Source organism: Jatropha curcas, chromosome 5 (assembly GCF_041381405.1).
Source record: "Jatropha curcas cultivar XTBG-Jc1 chromosome 5, XTBG_Jcur_1.0, whole genome shotgun sequence".
NCBI classification, from domain to species: domain Eukaryota; kingdom Viridiplantae; phylum Streptophyta; class Magnoliopsida; order Malpighiales; family Euphorbiaceae; genus Jatropha; species Jatropha curcas.
The window spans coordinates 1,910,993-1,929,671 of record NC_143155.1 but is presented as its reverse complement, the minus strand read 5'-3'; the positions used below and the strand labels follow the sequence as shown (position 1 = coordinate 1,929,671).

Sequence of the window (18,679 nt, the reverse complement as noted above, 5' to 3'; positions counted from 1 at the left end):
GTTTTTGAAATCGGAACTGGCCAGAATCGGAACCGTAACGGGGGTCGCGGTCCGGTTTTGGTTCTAAGTCTGTTTAAAACCGTGAATTGATCAGAATCAAAGGTTTTGACAACCAGTTAGAATTAGCGGTACCAATACATTTTTTTTTATTTGTTCAAAAATTTTTATAAAAAACTCCAAACCAACTCTCTCAACAACTATAAACAGCTATATAATGTTTAGTTTTAAGAGTATTTGTATAAGTTAGATTTTTTGATTTTAAATTTATGCGAACCACTTTAAAAACTGATCATAGAATCATTCGAAATCGTCAATTTTGAAACTACTAAAGAACCAGAATCGTAACCAGCCAGCTCCAAACTAAAACTGAAACGGTTAATTTTCGGTTCAATTCCAATTCCACGCTATCTAGAATCAAAAGAGTTGATTTTGAAATTAAAACAAGCGGTTTCGAAACGGCTACCGCCCCCAAGTGTGTATATGTATATATATATAGGAAAGAAGATTATGGGCTAAAAGAGGGTAAAACCCTCGTTTACTCATCAAATTGACGAAAAATCTTGTAATCAAGAAAATCAAACATAAAATCTCTCATTTCCTATATAATTGAAAAGATCAACCAACCATATTTTAATTTAAATTAATTAAATCCCCTCAACTCAAAATTCAAATTCAAACTTGAATTATACCGTTAGTTCTTGTAATAAAAGTGGTTTCTCCTTTTTTTTTCCAAACACCATTTCTGCAAACTCACGAAGAAAGGCAAATTTCCAAGTACATTTAAACAAACACTTAGGTTGTTTGAGACAGCGAAACTAGCACACTTAGCTAGATAAAAATATGAAAGGTACCTAAATTACATACTCCATTCTACTGTCAAGAAAGCTAAAAAGTTGTAACGTGAACAGAATTTATTAAAATTAATACGAATTTTGATTCTTATTTACTGTTAATCCAAATAATCTCACAATTAAATATTTTTATCTGAAAATATTTATATCTTAATTTGAAAATAGGTCAATCGATTTCGAATCAAATTATCGCGAAATCAAATTGTCATTCCTAATGTCACGTAACAAGTGAATTCCCAATCGACAATAATGATACTTATAATAGTGATTAACTAATAAATAAATAGAACCACTAATTAATATAATGGAGATAAAATTTACATTTTCTAAAAAGTTATTAATTTTATTTATTTAATCTATAAGTGAGATAATGGATCTGGTCTCAAGTTATATATATATATATACATATATATATATATATATATATATATATATATATATTTCACCTATTTGTAATGGCTCAACCGGATCAATCGGAAACTGCAAACAATGCAACAAAAAACCCCACACCAAGCCCTCCTTCTCATTCCAAAAATGGTGAAACTCCCGCCATTAAAAGCTTTCTGGCTCTTCAATTCCTCAATTCATCGAGGCATTAACCCTTCTCATCAATCAATTTCCTTCATTCTGCACCACCTCCTTAACTCCAACTTACTATCCCAAACTCAATCTCTCCTTCTCCAATTGCTCTGTAATCGAATCTCCTCTCCGTTCTTCACTATTTCATCTCTCCTCCACTATCTAACACAGCCCACCTCCAATTCAAACTCAACAATCAGTACGCTTCTTTACGAATCAATTATCATTGCTTATGTTCAATCTGACTCAACAGAGCAAGCTGTGTTTTATTTTAATCAAATGATTGATAATGGCCTTATCCCTAGACCAAATACTTTCAATACTCTTTTGAATTCTCTTGTTAAATCAAGTTGTTTTGAGAAATCTTTGTTATTTTTTGATGAAGCAAAGGAGAAGAAGGTTAAATTGGATGTCTATAGTTATGGGATATTGATAAAGGCTTGTTGCGGTTTTGGTGATCTGAATAGAGGTTTTGAGTTATTGACTCAATTAGAGGAGATGGGTTTTTCTCCAAATGTCGTTATATATACTACTCTAATTGATGGTTGTTGTAAAAATGGTGATATTGAAAGAGCAAAAGTGTTGTTTGATAAAATGGGAGAAATGGGTTTGGCTGCTAATCAGTATACTTACACTGTTTTGATTAATGGGTTTTTTAAAAAGGGACTGAAAAAAGATGGGTTTGAGTTATATGAGAAGATGCAGCTTGATGGGGTATCTCCTAATTTGTATACTTACAATAGTATTATCAGCGAGTATTGCAATGAAGGGGAAATATATAAAGCATATGAACTGTTCGATGAAATGTGTAATAGAGGTGTGACGCGTAATGCTGTTACTTACAATACTTTGATTCGTGGCTTGTGTAAAGAGATGAGGGTTTGGGAGGCTGAGAAATTCGTGGATCAAATGAAGAAAGCTTGCATTAGTCCAAATTTAGTTACATATAACACACTAATACATGGGTTTTGTAGTGTACAGAGGTTGGATAAGGCGTTAAGTTTTTTCAACCAATTGAAGTCAAATGGGTTATCTCCATCTTTGGTAACCTATAATGTTCTGATTGAAGGATATTCTGATGCTGGAAACTGGGTGGCTGTCACCAATTTAGCAAAGGAGATGGAGGAGAGAGGCATTTCTCCTTCCAAAGTGACATATACGATTTTAATAAAAGCGCATGTGCGGCTTGAAGACATGGAGAAAGCATTTCACTTCTTTTCCTCAATGGAGAAGGTTGGCTTGGTACCTGACGTGCATACCTATGGTGTTATATTACATGGGTTGTGCATGAAAGGTAAAATGAACGAAGCTTCAAAACTATTTAGATCAATGAGTGAAATGAAGTTGGAGCCTAATGATGTTATATACAATACAATGATTAATGGTTATTGTAAAGAAGGCAACTCCTTTAGGGCCTTGAGGTTTCTCCAAGAAATGGAGGATAAGGGATTGGTTCCAAATGTGGCTAGCTATAGTTCTAGCATTGGAGTTCTGTGCAAAGATGGTAAGTGGCAAGAAGCTGGTGTTTTGCTAAACAAGATGATAGAGTCGGGATTAAAACCATCAGTTTCCATTTATAACATAATCTCTGAAGCCAAATACGGTACAGTGTTGAGGACGTGACACTCTGGTTGGATGTAGAGTGGAAAACAAGAAATGGAGTCATACTATTAAAAAGGCTCTCTTTTGACTTCAGTTGACAGCTTAAAGCTGTAAATTTCTGATGTGCAGACATAGAGATTCTGTGGAAGAGTTAAATACTGCTTAATCACTTGAGCTTGCACTTCAGTTGGTATGGCATTGATGCATGCATAATTGGAGATCTTTCCTGTGCTGTTTTGGATCAAGCATTCCGCAAGGTGTTTTCACTGTCCTACATTGAATTTCATTAGATTAGATTCCATATTTGTTTTATGAAAATGATTGTTTTTATCTTTTGCTTAACACTCTTTGGTCCTTTTCTTGCAGGCCTTCAATCTTGAGAACTTATGAAGACTAGCTCAAGATTATTAATTAGATTCTCAATTAAAAATATTTTGGATTAAGTACTCCAGTTAATGTGGAATATTGCAAGTCTGGATTCCATGTCTGCAATTTTTTTAAGAAATTGCTGAAGTTATGGAAATTATTTGACAAATATCAAACTTCTATTCCCGTAAAAGTTATGAAAATTCATTGTAAATGTATTTCTTTTATGAGTTTTGGCATGCCATTGCACTCAAATTTACGGAAATTCGAGTTCTTGGTATATATATATATACACACACAAACACAATTTTAAGATGGGTGTGATTGCCATAACTTCGATTAAGATACATCATACTCATACATTCAACTTGAAATAGAAGGTAAAAACTCCATTGTCTCTCTGCCGTGACAGTTTCTGCTTCCGCTTGGTTTTTATATGAACTGAAGAGGCTGCAAGATTAATTGCATCCATCGGGAAATTCCTCACCACTGTAGAAGAAAAACTCTTCAATAAAACAGAACCCTCCGTATTGTATCTATCACATTAGTCCTTTTAACTGTTTATAATATTGTATCCATAAGGAAATTTTGTTTTTGCATTTCTTCATTAATTTTTTTTTATAATATTTCATTATTTTTTTATAATCTTTTATCTGCGAGGTGAGCCAATCTTTAAATCTTGCTTTTTTAACAAAAATATAAAAAAATGAATAATTAATTTGAGACATTGTAAGCTAGTAATATTATTTTAAAACAGAGGGAGTAAAACATAATGAAATAGTAAATAAAGTTATTATAAAAGCCTAGAAGGATCTATGTTGATGAATTCTCAATTTGTTTTTTTTTTCTTTTACAGAAGAAAACTATATTATTAATTTGCATTACTCAAAATTGATAATTAAACTTTCACTTGCTATTTTATTTGACTCAATATTATTTTTTAGATCAATTAAAATATAATCCCTCATCTAAAAAAATGAATTTCATAAAATTTTGTGCAATTAATTTATAAATTTAAATTTTTATATTTGGAATGAAAACAAAAAAGAATTTAATTCTATTAATTTAAATTCTATGGATGTAAATATAGCTAATCAAAATTTATGAAAAGAGGTGGAATTTTCAAATGAAATCCACAAATTTGAGCAACTCAAACTTTATGACAAAAATTTTTCATCCCATTAACCTTCTAAAATTATTATGCTAAGGATATTTTAAGAATAAAAAGAAATGAATTTTCAATTTTTAAATCAATTATAAATGAATTCCAATTTTTTAGTACATTTATATCAAATAAATTCTAAAGTTTGAGTTTAAGCTTAATTATTCTATTTTCAGCTATATATATTTTTATACTAGGCGGTCCTCCGTGCTTCGCACGGTTGTATAATAATTATATTTTTCATTTTAAATGTAAGATACATATGTCGAGTAATTATAGAAATCCATTTGTTAGGAAAAAAAGCGACTAAAATTATTATTAGATATCAAGTCTTCTAAGTAATTTAAAATGATATATATACTTGATTTTTATTTTTGTAGAGATTTATTTAATTGGAAGTATATAATTAAAAAACCTATTTAATAGTTAATTCATCATTGCATAAAATATATTTAAATACTTCAAAATTGTACACAATTAAATCCCTGAAAAAATAAACAAAATAAAACTAAGCTAAGCAAAATATAAAATCAAAAAACAAAACCAAATAAATGACTCAAATAAAGTAATAAAATACTAAAGTGTTCTTCTTTCAACTCGCAATAAACTGAAGAAATTAAAATAAAAAATTAAGTTAAACTTTCAACAATAAAAAGAAATTTAAAAATTAAAAAAAATAAATAAATAGCAACCAAGATGAGAATTTTGAACTTTTATATATGACAATATATAAATATTTGAATTTTCAATCAGCAAAAAAAAAAAAAAAAAGAAGAAATTTAAAAGCTAAAACTATTAATTTCACATTAACCCAATTCTTTGAATTTTAGATCAAAATAGAAAAATCATGTAGGCAGCCTTTTTCATCATAAATTCAGTAGCATTTTTCATGATGAATTCGATACAGTCATACAAACAAAAAATTTAATTTAAATATCTGAAATTTTATTGACTTGAAAATATTCAACTTATCATAAAAAAAAAAAAAAAACTAAATTTGTATCTTTATAATTTACTAAAAAACTGAAAATCATAATCAAACAAATCAAATGAGAAAAAAAGAAAAAAGAAGAAAAATACTATTCATCATCTTATCTTATTGTTTTTAAAATGTATGAAATTATTCTTGAACGTTGATAGATTACTTATCATGAAAAGAAAAATAAAATTTGTACCTAATAATTTACTCAAAAATTAAAAATCATTATCAGACAAATAAAAAATAATGTGTATTTTTAAAACACATGGTTTTTTTAACATTTTTGAAATTATTAAAATTTTAAACATACTATATTTGATTTGAAGTTTATACTACATAAAAATAAAAATTTTTATATTTATAAATTATAAAAATTTAAAGATTTAGACATTGTATTTTTTTTCTATCACATATTTGATTTTCACTGAAAAAACAAATAGCATATTTGATTTGAATTAAAAAAAAAAATCTTTATATATATATATATATATATAAATTATAAAAATCTAAAAAATATAATTGAAATGTTTAAATTTTTTATATTATAATACCTAAATGAATTTAAAAATCATAAAAATGGAAAGATAATTAATTATTGAAAAGTAAACAATGGGAGAGAAAAAGTAGATAAAAAAAAAGAAATGCTCAAAAAATTTACAAAAAAAAATAAATCACAATACTCAAATATTATAAGTTTAACTTTTTTAAAAAGTATCACATCAGCATATAAGAAAAACAATATTTCTTCTTGATATATATACGATGATATAATGATATGTTAAATTTTCTACATTTCATGATATGTTAACTTTTCTACTTTTAAAATGTGTTTAAAATAATTAGAAATATGAAAAATTTAAAAAAAAAAAAGAAATTCAATGTGCCACTCAAGATAGAGGAAAGAATGAGAATTCAATTTTATTATTTTATTATTTTTAATATTTGATTTATTTTTAGTATATAAGTATTTTATCATTTTTAACTCAATAAAATAGCGATGTTAATCTGCATGGAGAAAAAACATAATCCATTATAAATATAAAGGACTCAGATCCCTTTTCATGACGTGAAGTGATAAATATAATCTATTTGAGATTTTTAAAGCGAATATGTTAGATTAATTCATTAAAGTTGATTTTAAATCCATACGGCTTTGTTGAGCTTGAGCATTTTAAGAAAAGGAAACTAAGAGAGACATTGTAAGAGAACCTAGAACTAGAACGATCTACAAAAAAAAAAAAAAATTCTTTCCAATGGCTAGGATCTTTCCAAGTCAGGCTGTTCACACATAAAATCACATGCTATAAAAAGTCAAAAAGTCAAACATTACAGAGCTTTGTCGGACACTTTGACGGTGAAGCCCCTCTCCTCCATGTCAAACGCAATTGCCTCGGGTCAAGATCCGGATCCGGTCTCATTCCGAACTGACCCTCACGGTTCTGGCCACCCTGACCTCGATACAATCACTGATCCTCTTCTTCAAAACGGCTCCTATATCGACCCTAGTAACAACCTCCCTACCAGCGGACAGACCACAATCAAACCAAATAAAGATAATCAACAAGCGGCTCCGCAGTCTTCTAGCTCAGCGAATGGCGTGGAGGCCGAGACACCGGTTAAATCTCGGAGGAAAGTACCAGTTACGATGGCGCCAGGGTCTGCTGAATCGGCGAGTTGGTTGCCGCCGGGATGGTTGGTTGAAGATCGGGTTAGGACCTCAGGTGCAACAGCTGGCACGGTAGATAAGGTCCATTTCTTTTTTCTTTTTTTCCTTTACTTATAAATTCTTTTTAATAATTATTATTTGTTTTTATGAGAACAAATCAACGCATGAATTAAATGTTGCAGTTCATTTAAATTTAATTCTGCACTTTCTATATCTGAAATTAACGTTGTTTTTAGGTTTAGTCCTTGGGAGAATTTCCAGCTTTGAGCCGCATTTAAATCTGTGTAGTTGAGGCCTGGGATTGGATTTTTGAAAGATGTAAGGCATGGAATAGGCTAGTTAGATGATTTTATGGTGGGAAAAGAACTCGAAAGAGTTTGTTTTTGTTCACTTAGCAAAGGGGAAATAATATTTTTGTTAGGTAACCCAAAAACACAACCTACAGGACGAGCTAGTGAGAGGTCAGTCTAGGTGGTTCCTTCATTGTAGGTTATAGATGTTTTTCTCATGGGTTCAAGAAGAGTGCAGTTAGATAGAGACAGAAGTTATATTCAATTTTGATTATAGTTTGTCCTTGTATCTTAGCTTAAAACTGAAATTAGTTTCCCTTTCTATTGGGTAGTTTTTGGTAAGTTTCTCCTTGTTCTCAGTTGCGGTAAAAGTTGGGTTATGAATAAATGAGGGCAAGGATAATTTCCTTCAGGTTTGAGTTCCTTAAGCTCAAGACATCGAAGAGTTCTCTCTAATGAGCTTTTAAATTCAAGTCAATTATCAAATAACTAGATCCCTAACTCGGAACCATTACTATATTCTTCTTCAGCGCATTGTTGATTGGGCAATATTTTATTTTGATTTTGCATGGTTTCATTTTTACTTCCTCTTGAAAATGCAAACTTATAGTTTGGATAAAGAGTAGCTCAGGAATTTTATGGAATTTATTCTTTTAGATTTGTCTGTCAGAAAATGGGGATAATCATTTTGTCGGAGAACAATTGTCGCATATATAATTGGGTTTATGGTTGTCTTTTTTCAAATTGTTGCTCTAGATATGTAGGACCATGTTATTTGTTCCTAATCCGTTATCTTTTGAATTGTAGAAGAATGTGGAAAATTATTGTTGCATATATATATATATATATATACACACATATACAGGATACTATAAACCTATTAGGAATCTAACTCCTAACAGAACTCTATTTACAACTAGTCCTTAACACTCTCCCTCAAGTTGGAGCATAGATGTTAATCATGCCCAACTTGTTACAAAGATAGTTAACCCGAGGTCCATTTAGAGCTTTTGTAAAGAACCGAGGTCCATTTAGAGCTTTTGTAAAGATATCTCCTAACTGTTCACTTGTTTTAATATGCCCTGTAGAGATAACACCTGTTGTATCTTCTCACGAATGAAATGACAATCAATCTCGATATGTTTTGTTCGTTCATGGAATACTGGATTTGATGCAATGTGAAGAGCAGCTTGATTATCACACCATAACTTTGCAGGCAAGGGCGACTTGAAGCCAATTTCCTCTAACAATTGACGAATCCAAATTGTCTCACAAGTAGATTGCACCATAGCTCGATATTCTGATTCAGCACTCGATCGTGAGACTACATTTTGTTTCTTGCTCCTCCACGATATCAAGTTTCCACCCACAAAGACACAATATCCTGAAGTTGATCTTCTATCAACCTTCGAACCTGCCCAATCCGCATCCGAAAAACACTCAATGTCCAAATGCCCATGATTACTGTAAAGGAGGCCACGACTTGGATTACCTTTCAAGTAGCACAAAATTTGTCCTAAAGCTTCCCAATGAATAACAGTAGGAGAAGATATAAACTGGTTTAAGACGCTTACAGATTAAGCAATATCTGGACGTGTTACCGTAAGATAATTCAGTTTGCCCACCAATCTTTTATATATCTCAGGATCATCAAATAGCTTACCACCAATTGGAAGTTGCAAATTAGGAGTCATTGGAGTACTGCATGGCTTGACACCCAACTTTCTAGTTTCCTTTAGTAAGTCAAGGACATACTTTCTTTGAGATAAAAAGATGCCTCTCTTACACCTAAATACTTCTATACCCAACAAATACTTCAACAATCCTAAGTCTTTTGTCTAGAACTGAGTCTGGAGGAATGACTTGAGTGATTTAATGCCTGCAAAATCACTCCCTGTAATAACAATGTCATCAACATAAACCACATGTAGAATCAAACCAGTGTTAGTACTTCTGAAAAATACAGAATGATCAGAAGTACTCTTCTGCATGCCAAATTGGTGAACCACATTGCAAAATCTACCAAACCAAGCTCGAGGACTCTGTTTTAGGCCATAAAGAGATTTTCGAAGTTTACACACTTTACCCAACTCCCCCTGAGCAACAAAACCTGGTGGTTGCTCCATGTAAACTTCCTCCTGAAGATTCCCATGAAGAAATGCATTTTTAACATCCAGCTGACGTAAAGGCCAGTCAAAGGTAGTTGCTAAAGAAATAAACAAATGAACAGAAGACAATTTGGCCACAGGAGAAAAAGTATCAGAGTAATGAAGGCCATAAATCTGAGAATAGCCCTTAGCAACTAATCGAGCCTTGAGACAGGCAACAGATCCATCAGGATTTATTTTAACTGTGAAAATCCATTTACAACCAATAACTTTCTTACCTGCTGGGAGAGGCACAAGATCCCAAGTACCATTAGTATCTAAGGCAGCCATTTCCTCTTTCATTGCTGCACACCAACCAGGATGGAACAAAGCTTGGACAACAGTTTTAGGGATAGAGACAGAGTCTAGGTTACTTACAAAACAACGAGATAAAGGAGAAAGATGATCATAACTAATAAAAGAAGAAATAGGATAGGTACACGTGCGTTTACCTTTTCGAAGAGCAATGGGAAGGTCAAGGTCTGACGGAGCAGTGGATGGCACAGGCTCAGGTTGAGTGGAGGGAACCGGATCTTCTGTTGAAGCGGTAGAGAGGGGAAGTGAGTTAAGAGTTCCTGGTCTCTTGGAATAAACCTTTTCAAAACGAGGGCGGACAGATGTTGGTGCAGGAGGGGGAATAGGAGGAGCAGACGCTGTAGCAGGAGCAAGTGCAAGTTCAGGAACAGGAACAAGAGCAGGAGCAGGACAGCTAGGAAATTGATGGATAGCGTAGACTAAAAACTCATCATCCTCCCCCACTCTTATATATAGGAGAAGGAAAAAATAGAGTATTCTTAAAAAATTTGACATCGACAGAAATAAGATAACGGTTAAGATCGGGAGAGAAACAATGATATCCCTTTTGATGCCGAGAATACCCAAGGAAAATACAACGAAGGGATTTTGGATCTAATTTGGAAACTTGTGGACGAACATCACGAACAAAACAAGTACAACCAAAAATACGAGGTTCAATAGAGAATAAAAGTTTAGAAGGGAACAGGACACTATAAGGAATTGCACCATTAAGCACAGAAGAAGGCATGCGATTAATCAAAAAACATGCAGTAGAGACAGCATCTGCCCAATAATGTTTAGGGACCTTCATTTGAAATAGGAGTGCCCTAGCAACTTAAAGAAGATGTCGATTTTTTCTTTCTGCAACCCCATCTTGAGAAGGAGTATCAACACAAGATGTTTGATGAAGAATACCATTCTGTGACATATAAGATTGGAAGGAACTAGATAGATATTCTTTACCATTGTCACTTTGCAATGTGCGAACAGAGGTATTAAATTGATTTTTAATCTCAGCACAAAAGGAACAGAAAATAGAGAATATCTCAGAATGATTTTTCATTAAAAATAACCAAGTAACACGAGAATAATCATCCACAAAAGTTACGAAATATCGAAAGCCTGTTTTAGAAATAACAGGACATGGACCCCAAACATCAGAATGAACTAACTCAAAAGGGGATGAAGCCCGTTTATTGACTCGAGGAACTAAAGGTAAACGATGATGTTTGGCAAATTGACAAGATTCACATTCTAAAATCGGTAAAGACTGAAACTTTGGACATAACTTCTTTAAAGTAGTCAATGAAGGATGACCTAAACGACAATGAACCTCAAGAGGAGAGAGAGCACCAACACAAGCCAGAGATGACGAAACTTGTTCATCCAGAAGATAAAGGCCATCAGACTCACGTCCTCTACCAATAATCCGCTTCGTCAAAAGATCCTGAAACACACAATAGGTAGGATAAAATTTAATACAACAATTCAATAGAGGAGTAATTTTGCTAACAGATAATAGATTGAACGAAAAACGAGGCAAACAAAAAACAGAAGACAATAGAAGAGATGGGATGGGATTGGCGGTGCCAATACACTTGACAGAAGATGTGGACCCATCAGCTAGAGTAACATGACGATTAAATTGTTCAGGTTCTTTAACTAAGGATAAGAGACTAGGGTTACCTGTCATATGATCTGTGCAACCAAAATCAATGACCCACTTTGATGAGGTACACATAAGACATGTAGTAGGAGTACCTGAATTGGCAGCAGTAGCAATTGAGGAATCAGTAGACTTAGAAGAACGGTATCTAGAGAGCTCAGCATAATCCGCAGCAGAAATTGTTACAGTGTTCTCAGAAGAAGTAACTGCAGAATCTTGAGTGGCCATATTTGTCCTTGGGGGCTTATTTAGCAGTTTCTTACAATACCGTTTAGTGTGACTAGGTTCATAGCAATAACGGCAGATAAGAATGCTTGCTTCCTGATTAATTGGTCCATTCCTACGGTTATGTCCTCCTCTTCCTCTGTTTCGTGGCTGTCTAACTATTTGATTATGACTCACAAGGGCACTATTATCATAAGGGAAAGGGGTATGAGAACCTTCAGTACGTAGTAATCTAGCAAAAGTCTCCTGAAGAGAGGTAACGTCACTGCCTGAAAGAACCTGTGATGCAAGACCTGCAAGAAAACTCATTACAGCCAATTGTTTTTGCTGAGTCTATTGAACCTTAATATCGGGGCTGAATGGCAATAAAACATTAAGTTCCTCGTAAATCTTCTTAAATTCCATGAAATAAGCTGTGAGGGGCTTATCTTGCTGGTCGGCTCGATAAAATCCTTTGCAGACCTCATACATACGGGATAGATTACCTTTTCCCGAGTACAAAAATTCAAGATAATCCATCAGTTCCTTAACAAACTCACAATGATTAATTAAACCAATTACCTCACTGTCAATCGAATTCCGAAGCTGTAAAAATAATCGAGCATCCTCTCTAAGCCAAATTTGCCTAGCAGCTCCTTGAGGTGGATCATTGGTCAAGTGGTCATCCTTATCCAAACTACGAACATATATACGAACTGTTTTACTCCATGCCAGAAAATTGGAGCGAGTAAGTTTGTGTTCCGTTATTTTATTCAGTAATGGCACCACATCAGTGATGACAGTTTTCGAGTCGGAAGTCCCCGGTGGAGTAGTCGTCATGATTTGTGATGAAACGCTCAAAAACAAATGTAGCACAGCAAAGACAAACTACGATTCTTGGTAACTTGATAGCAGAATAGCAAATAGGCAGCAGCACAATATAAATTCACAAATTCAAACTGTACCCGGCAAGGCGACAGCAAAGGTGCAACACAAAAAACACCACAAAAGTCAAAGAGAGCCGACGCAACACACTGGGTTGCACTGTACTGGCAGAATCGATGCCGGAAACTGAGAGCTGGTGACTCGAGATGGCCGGACGCGCCCTCACGCGCTGGCGCGTGAAGAATGTCAGAAACTTTGAGTGGTGCGTGACGCCCACTCGCGAGGTTTCCGGTGACCGGATTTGGAGGGAGAGTCGATCGGCGGTCTGTCCTTCGTCCTTGGGTGGCGGTGAGACAAAAACACCAGCCTATGTGGGTGACCTAGATTGGAAGTCACCAAAAAATGCCCTCTGCCTATAGTTTCAACGCAAAAAAGAGCAAAGAAAAAAAAAATAACGAGCCCAGGGGTTCTGATACCATGTAGAAGAATGTGGAAAGTTATTGTTGTATATTTTTCATCAATAGGGTCACATATATATACATATACAGGATACTATAAACCTGTTAAGAATCTAACTTCTAACAGAACTCTAATTACAACTAGTCCTTAACATGAATCAATAAATATAATGGTTGGAGTTGTTGAGTAACAAATATCTATTTTGTACTATTTGTCATTTTGTGAGATGCAGAGTATAAAATGTCCAGCTTGCTTCTGGTCTCAATTGCAATATAATAAAACAGATTGTAGTCAGTTTGTTCAAGATTCTGAAAAGGTTGATGAACTGGAAGTTGAACTAAACTAAAATGCAATATATGCATGTCGTGTATGTATTTATATAATTGAAATGCTATATATATATATATATATATATAACAGTTTTGATGATGTTGGTTTGTTTGCTTTATTAAAAGGAATTCAGTGTTTATTGTATTACAATAAACTGAAATTCTGAGATATAAAAGAAAATTAATAAACCAACCAAATATTATAAATTCTGAGATTTTAAAGAAAACAAATAAACCAACCGAGTCATAATTAATTGGTTAATGTCATGCTATTTGGTTTAGTTCAATTTGATATTCTTTGTTACTTTGATTTGAATCCCTTAAACTGGACCAAGTGGAATGCTGTATCCTCTTGCTGCACACAACTTGAGGTTCAAACAACTCGTAATTAAGGCTGTCTAGTTTAATTCGTATGGCCACAGGCACTATGTGTTACAAGGATTCATACAAATCTGAGATTTCTCTAGGGATCACACTTAACGTTTATGAACAAAGAAGTCAACATTGATAGAACTTGTGTAGTTATGCAAGGCCTTATTTTTGCCCGGACAATCTATGTAGTATCTAATTGAAATGGGCAAGTCCAAAATAGAGTGTGCAGTTCTAATTTTATAATGCTTTACATGCATAAAATTTTTATTTTTCCATTATTTCCTTTTATCTTTATTTATTTATTTATTTTTATGAATATATGATAATGGTTACTCATTCTTCATTATTTGTAACTATAACCAATTAGTGTCAAATTTATGTTTGATATTTATGCTGAAGCTTTGCCTAAGATACGTATCTTTTTACAATGTATATAGAGGTGTGTGCAATATGTTTGTAAAATAGCTGGTAGAACCTAGAGACATCACCTAATCCTCCATAGGAACTTAATGAACATAAAAAGTTAAAACACTGAGTAGATTTGAGGAGATTGTCTTTCTTCTTCTAGGACGCCGTTATTAATTCTAGATGTATGTGATTGTAATAGTGAAAGATTTGGAAACCTCTTCTCCCTCAATATATTGATGGCAGTTATGTGCAGCTATGCATTTTCAATTGATAACAAGGCATACTTTGAAAATGACAATGTTATTACAAGCTTTCTCCTCCATTTTGGTAATCTTATATCTACTTGTTTGTTATCTTTCTATAATAACATTAATTTGCTATTATCTCTTAGCAACCCATAATTGCAAAAGCTCGTTAATGTAGCTAGTATCCAACTTTCCAAGTAAAATATTCAACTAAATTTCAGTGTCAAACTAATTATGTTTGTGCTGTGCTGTACTAAACCAAGCTTTATACGAGTTGTTGGTTCTAAACGATTTTTTCTTCACGGGATTGTATCATTTTTGCTTTCCTCTTTTTTCGCTGCTATTACTAGTATGATGGAGCATCCATGCATTCAGTCTTCATTAACTTGCTTTTTATTGGATTATTAAATCTATTAAAGGGACGGATTCATGTTTCAGAATTAAGGAGCTTATGGTATAGGTATTATTTCTAATGATGGTAGACAGTTTAGTTCCTCTCAACGGTATCTCTTTATTTGAAGGCTTCCGGAACTGTTTTCTTGAACAGGGCCCAGTGGTGGATATGCAGCATGAGGGTTTAATGACAATATATCTTTTCCTCCATCTTTTAGTGGATGCCTGATTCTGCATTTCAAGTAAGAACTACATCGTCAGTCAAGAAAACACTCAGATCTCATGATCAGCCTTCTAAACTGCTGAAACCTTTCAAAGTTACTATCAGCCAATATTAGATACTTGTTTTGGAATTCTTAGTAGGCTTGATACTAGTGTACTTTTAACAGAGAGTCGTTACTTGTGAGAAGGATAATAAGGTCTCTATACAAATTTCTGGTTTGAAGACTAGTTATATAGAGCTGTAAAAGAAAATCTGGAACAGTTCAACCAAAGTTACCTAACAGTTAGGAATAAGCACATGACGTAAATAAAAATTTCCAGAAGTTAGTTGCTCCACACAGTTAGGAATAGGCACATGATCTAACTAGTATTTTCTAGAAGTCGGTTGCTCCATTCATTCTGCTGGATGCTTGTTATGATTTAATATACACTTAACCATTCTGCAGTGCATCTACGTTGGGGCTGAAAAACGTTGGGTGACATAAAGTGTGGAGATCGGTTCACTCTGGAAGGATTCTTTTTCTAGACCCAGCTATAATAAGTTACTGTTGTCAAATGTTTGTATGCTATAATTCTCAAAGGGTTTTGGCATGCCAGCTAGTAGGAGTATCTTTCATTCTGTGGATTCACTATCCACTTGTTTTTTGAAGCTCAGGCATGGTTGAAACAAGAAAAAAACTTCAGAATAGCATTGTCTATCAATTTGTCAAAGTTATAGGAAGATAGGCCTAAGTTGATGGTTTCAGTAAACTTTCTACTAAGGCATTCAGCCAATATCCATCCAAATTTGATTGAGTGATGATGAAGATGGTATGGATATTGCTGCAATGATGCCTCAGTGTTAAGAAACTGGACTTAAAGCGTTGTGATGTGATTATAGGACATTTGAGTGAGTGCTGTTTTCCACATGGATGTGAGATTATTTTGTTGTGATCTCTGACTATAGCTGAAATAATATTCTTTGTACATATCTCGGATAGATACTCTTATTGCATGGCTAAATAGGCTGATATTGAAACTTCATCGACTTGGATGTGAAAAATTTTTGATATAGCAGCTACTTGGTTTGTGGTTCGTTTGTGGTTCCATTCTTCAATAGGATTTCAAATTATAGTTTTTTTAAACAATTTATTTATTTACCCACTGTTTGGTCAAGGAGTTACAAACCCTTATCCTAGTAAATAAAAAGGAAGTGATGGTTGCTTTGTTTGTCAGAAAAAATGGCCTTTCCTTTTTATAGTATAATTGAAAATTGAGTAACACTTTCTATTTTTGTGCAGTATTACATTGAGCCTACGACAGGTCGCAAATTCAGGTCCAAGAGAGAGGTTCAGTATTATCTGGAAACTGGAACTCTGAAGAAGAGAAAGAAAGGAGCTGAGAGTTCTGAAGCTGATGTTAATGTGAGAAATAGAAAACTATTTGCAATTAGTCCCTCTACTTTTGCTTCAATTCTTTTTCCCTAAACATTAGCTTAAATTACTTGTGCAGCCACCAGAGAATTCCGGGAGTCAAAACAACAAGAAGGCTGCCAAGAATGCAAAAGGTTCTATAATGAAATTTGATTATTTGAATGTACCTGATAAGATCGAATGGGCTCTTACGGTTGCTAATGAAGATGCATGGACCCCCTTCACTGGAGGGTCTAAGGTGCCTGAATATGAGAGGCAGAGTTGGGAATTTGAGATGATGCATTTCCATCGCTAACTGCAACGATTTTAACACAATGTTTTGAAGGCTTTCAGAATGCAGCCGAGAGAATCATCAAATAGTAGTCTCACTCTCGTAAAGGCCAATGACAGGTCTCTTTTTGCTCATTTTATATATATATATATATATATATATATATATTTCTCTTATTCACTTGTGCTAGATCCGCCACTCACAAAATTGATTTTGTATACTAATTGAAATTGACTGAATACTGTTGTAGCATTTCTTTTTTCACTGAAATTTTTGGTATAGGGCTGTTCTTGTTCCATCTGGCTTTCAGTCATAGTTTCCTTTATTCAGGTGTTGTAAGATTTTGTTAAAGCTTCCTTCCCGCATTTGTATTTCAACTCAAGAGCCTTATTTTTATGTTACCATCTCAGGAATACGCAATTGACATTACTTGAAAGAAAATGTAGACAACAGGACTTTATAGTATACTATTTTGCTTTATTTGTGTTTTCTGAACTTGAAATGCATATGAAATTATGCAATAGGAACACTTAAAGGGACATATAAATGTGTTCTGTTTTGTTATTGCTTTTTGAAGGTTTAGATTGTGATTTGATAAATATGCTATAGATCTAGGGTTTTTATTCTATGGATGAATAGATAACATGAAAAATATTTCCTTCTCATTTCAATTCCTTCTTTTCCTTTGGAGAAAGAAGAGCTCAGCTCAACAGTTGACAACCTTGTTGCAACCAAGCTACCAATTAAATAAAAAGGCAGGTGAATATAATAATTTTCTTTTCTTTTCTTTTCTTTTCTTTTCAAATCTTTTAATATTTAATTTCATAGGGTGAAAAGAATTACTATTAAAAGTGTAATTATAGCAAGTGAATAAATATATTATGTGAATAAATGTTTTTGATCAACCCATTATGAAGCCTAACATTTTGTGATTTTTGAATTAACCAGTAACTAGGACAAAATATCTTCTATTAGGATCAAAATGGATTTATGTACCTGTTTCTAGTTACCCATTGTTTTCTTTCTTTCTTTCTTTTCATTTTCTTTTTCACATGTGTTTATCTGGAGATAATTCAGATGGGTACGTAATCTACTTCTATGGATTCAATTGTTATTGCTGGTTGTTTTCAATGAGTAATGTTTTTGGATCTGAGGGAGCAAAGGAAAATCACGAATTTAACAACCAATTGAAACTTTTCAGCTATTTCGTTTGCATAACAAACTTTTCTTACCAAACAAAATACATGGCCCATGTATTTCTTAAATTAAATATTCTATCCGCTTTTTTTAAAAAATTAATTTTGCTCTCGTTAAAGTCGCAACCTCACAATTTCCCCATAACTATTATAGTATCAAAACACTATATTGAGAGTTTAAAACTCAATTAGCACCAAATTTCACGAACGCTTTAACTTGTACAATTTTTTATTGAACACTCTAATTTTTAAATTTATATTAATTAAATAATTAAAAAATATGAAAATTATTATTTTAAAAATTGTGTTGACAACACATCAAATCAATATCTTATAGACTAAAATACCAAAAAGTAATTGATTTTAGTATGAAAATGTGTATAATATTATTTAAATTTATAATTTTAAAGCTATAAAAGGTCGTAAAATTAAGGATGCTATAAGGATGAATTTTTTCTAGTTATAATTTTTCTTGGGACAAGGTAAGTGAGTTGGATGTGAAAAAGGAATCTATATAAAAAAAAATAATGCAAATAACTTATTATAAAAAAATGAAAATTATTTTTGAAAAATCAGAACTATATACCTTTTGTAAAATTTATATTTATTTTTAACATAATATATTATATTATTTAGCTTCAAGCTAGTAAGATAGGTTGAATATAGTCTTAATTGAAT

General features: G+C 32.9%; 2 protein-coding genes across 2 annotated transcripts; both read left to right on the top strand.

The window, feature by feature from the left end:
- Window positions 1–1,301: 1,301 nt before the first annotated feature.
- LOC105637155 (Pentatricopeptide repeat (PPR-like) superfamily protein) lies at window positions 1,302–3,616 on the top strand. Its single transcript, XM_012220566.3, has 2 exons — window positions 1,302–3,289; window positions 3,399–3,616. The coding sequence occupies exon 1, from the start codon at window positions 1,341–1,343 to the stop codon at window positions 3,051–3,053; it is 1,713 nt and encodes a 570-aa protein (XP_012075956.1). The 5' UTR covers window positions 1,302–1,340; the 3' UTR covers window positions 3,054–3,289; window positions 3,399–3,616.
- Window positions 3,617–6,736: 3,120 nt separating this feature from the next.
- Window positions 6,737–17,246, top strand: LOC105637154 (methyl-CpG-binding domain-containing protein 5). The gene is made up of 3 exons (XM_037637743.2): window positions 6,737–7,286; window positions 16,403–16,525; window positions 16,614–17,246. The coding sequence occupies exons 1-3, from the start codon at window positions 6,912–6,914 to the stop codon at window positions 16,827–16,829; spliced, it is 714 nt and encodes a 237-aa protein (XP_037493671.1). The 5' UTR covers window positions 6,737–6,911; the 3' UTR covers window positions 16,830–17,246.
- Window positions 17,247–18,679: the final 1,433 nt, after the last annotated feature.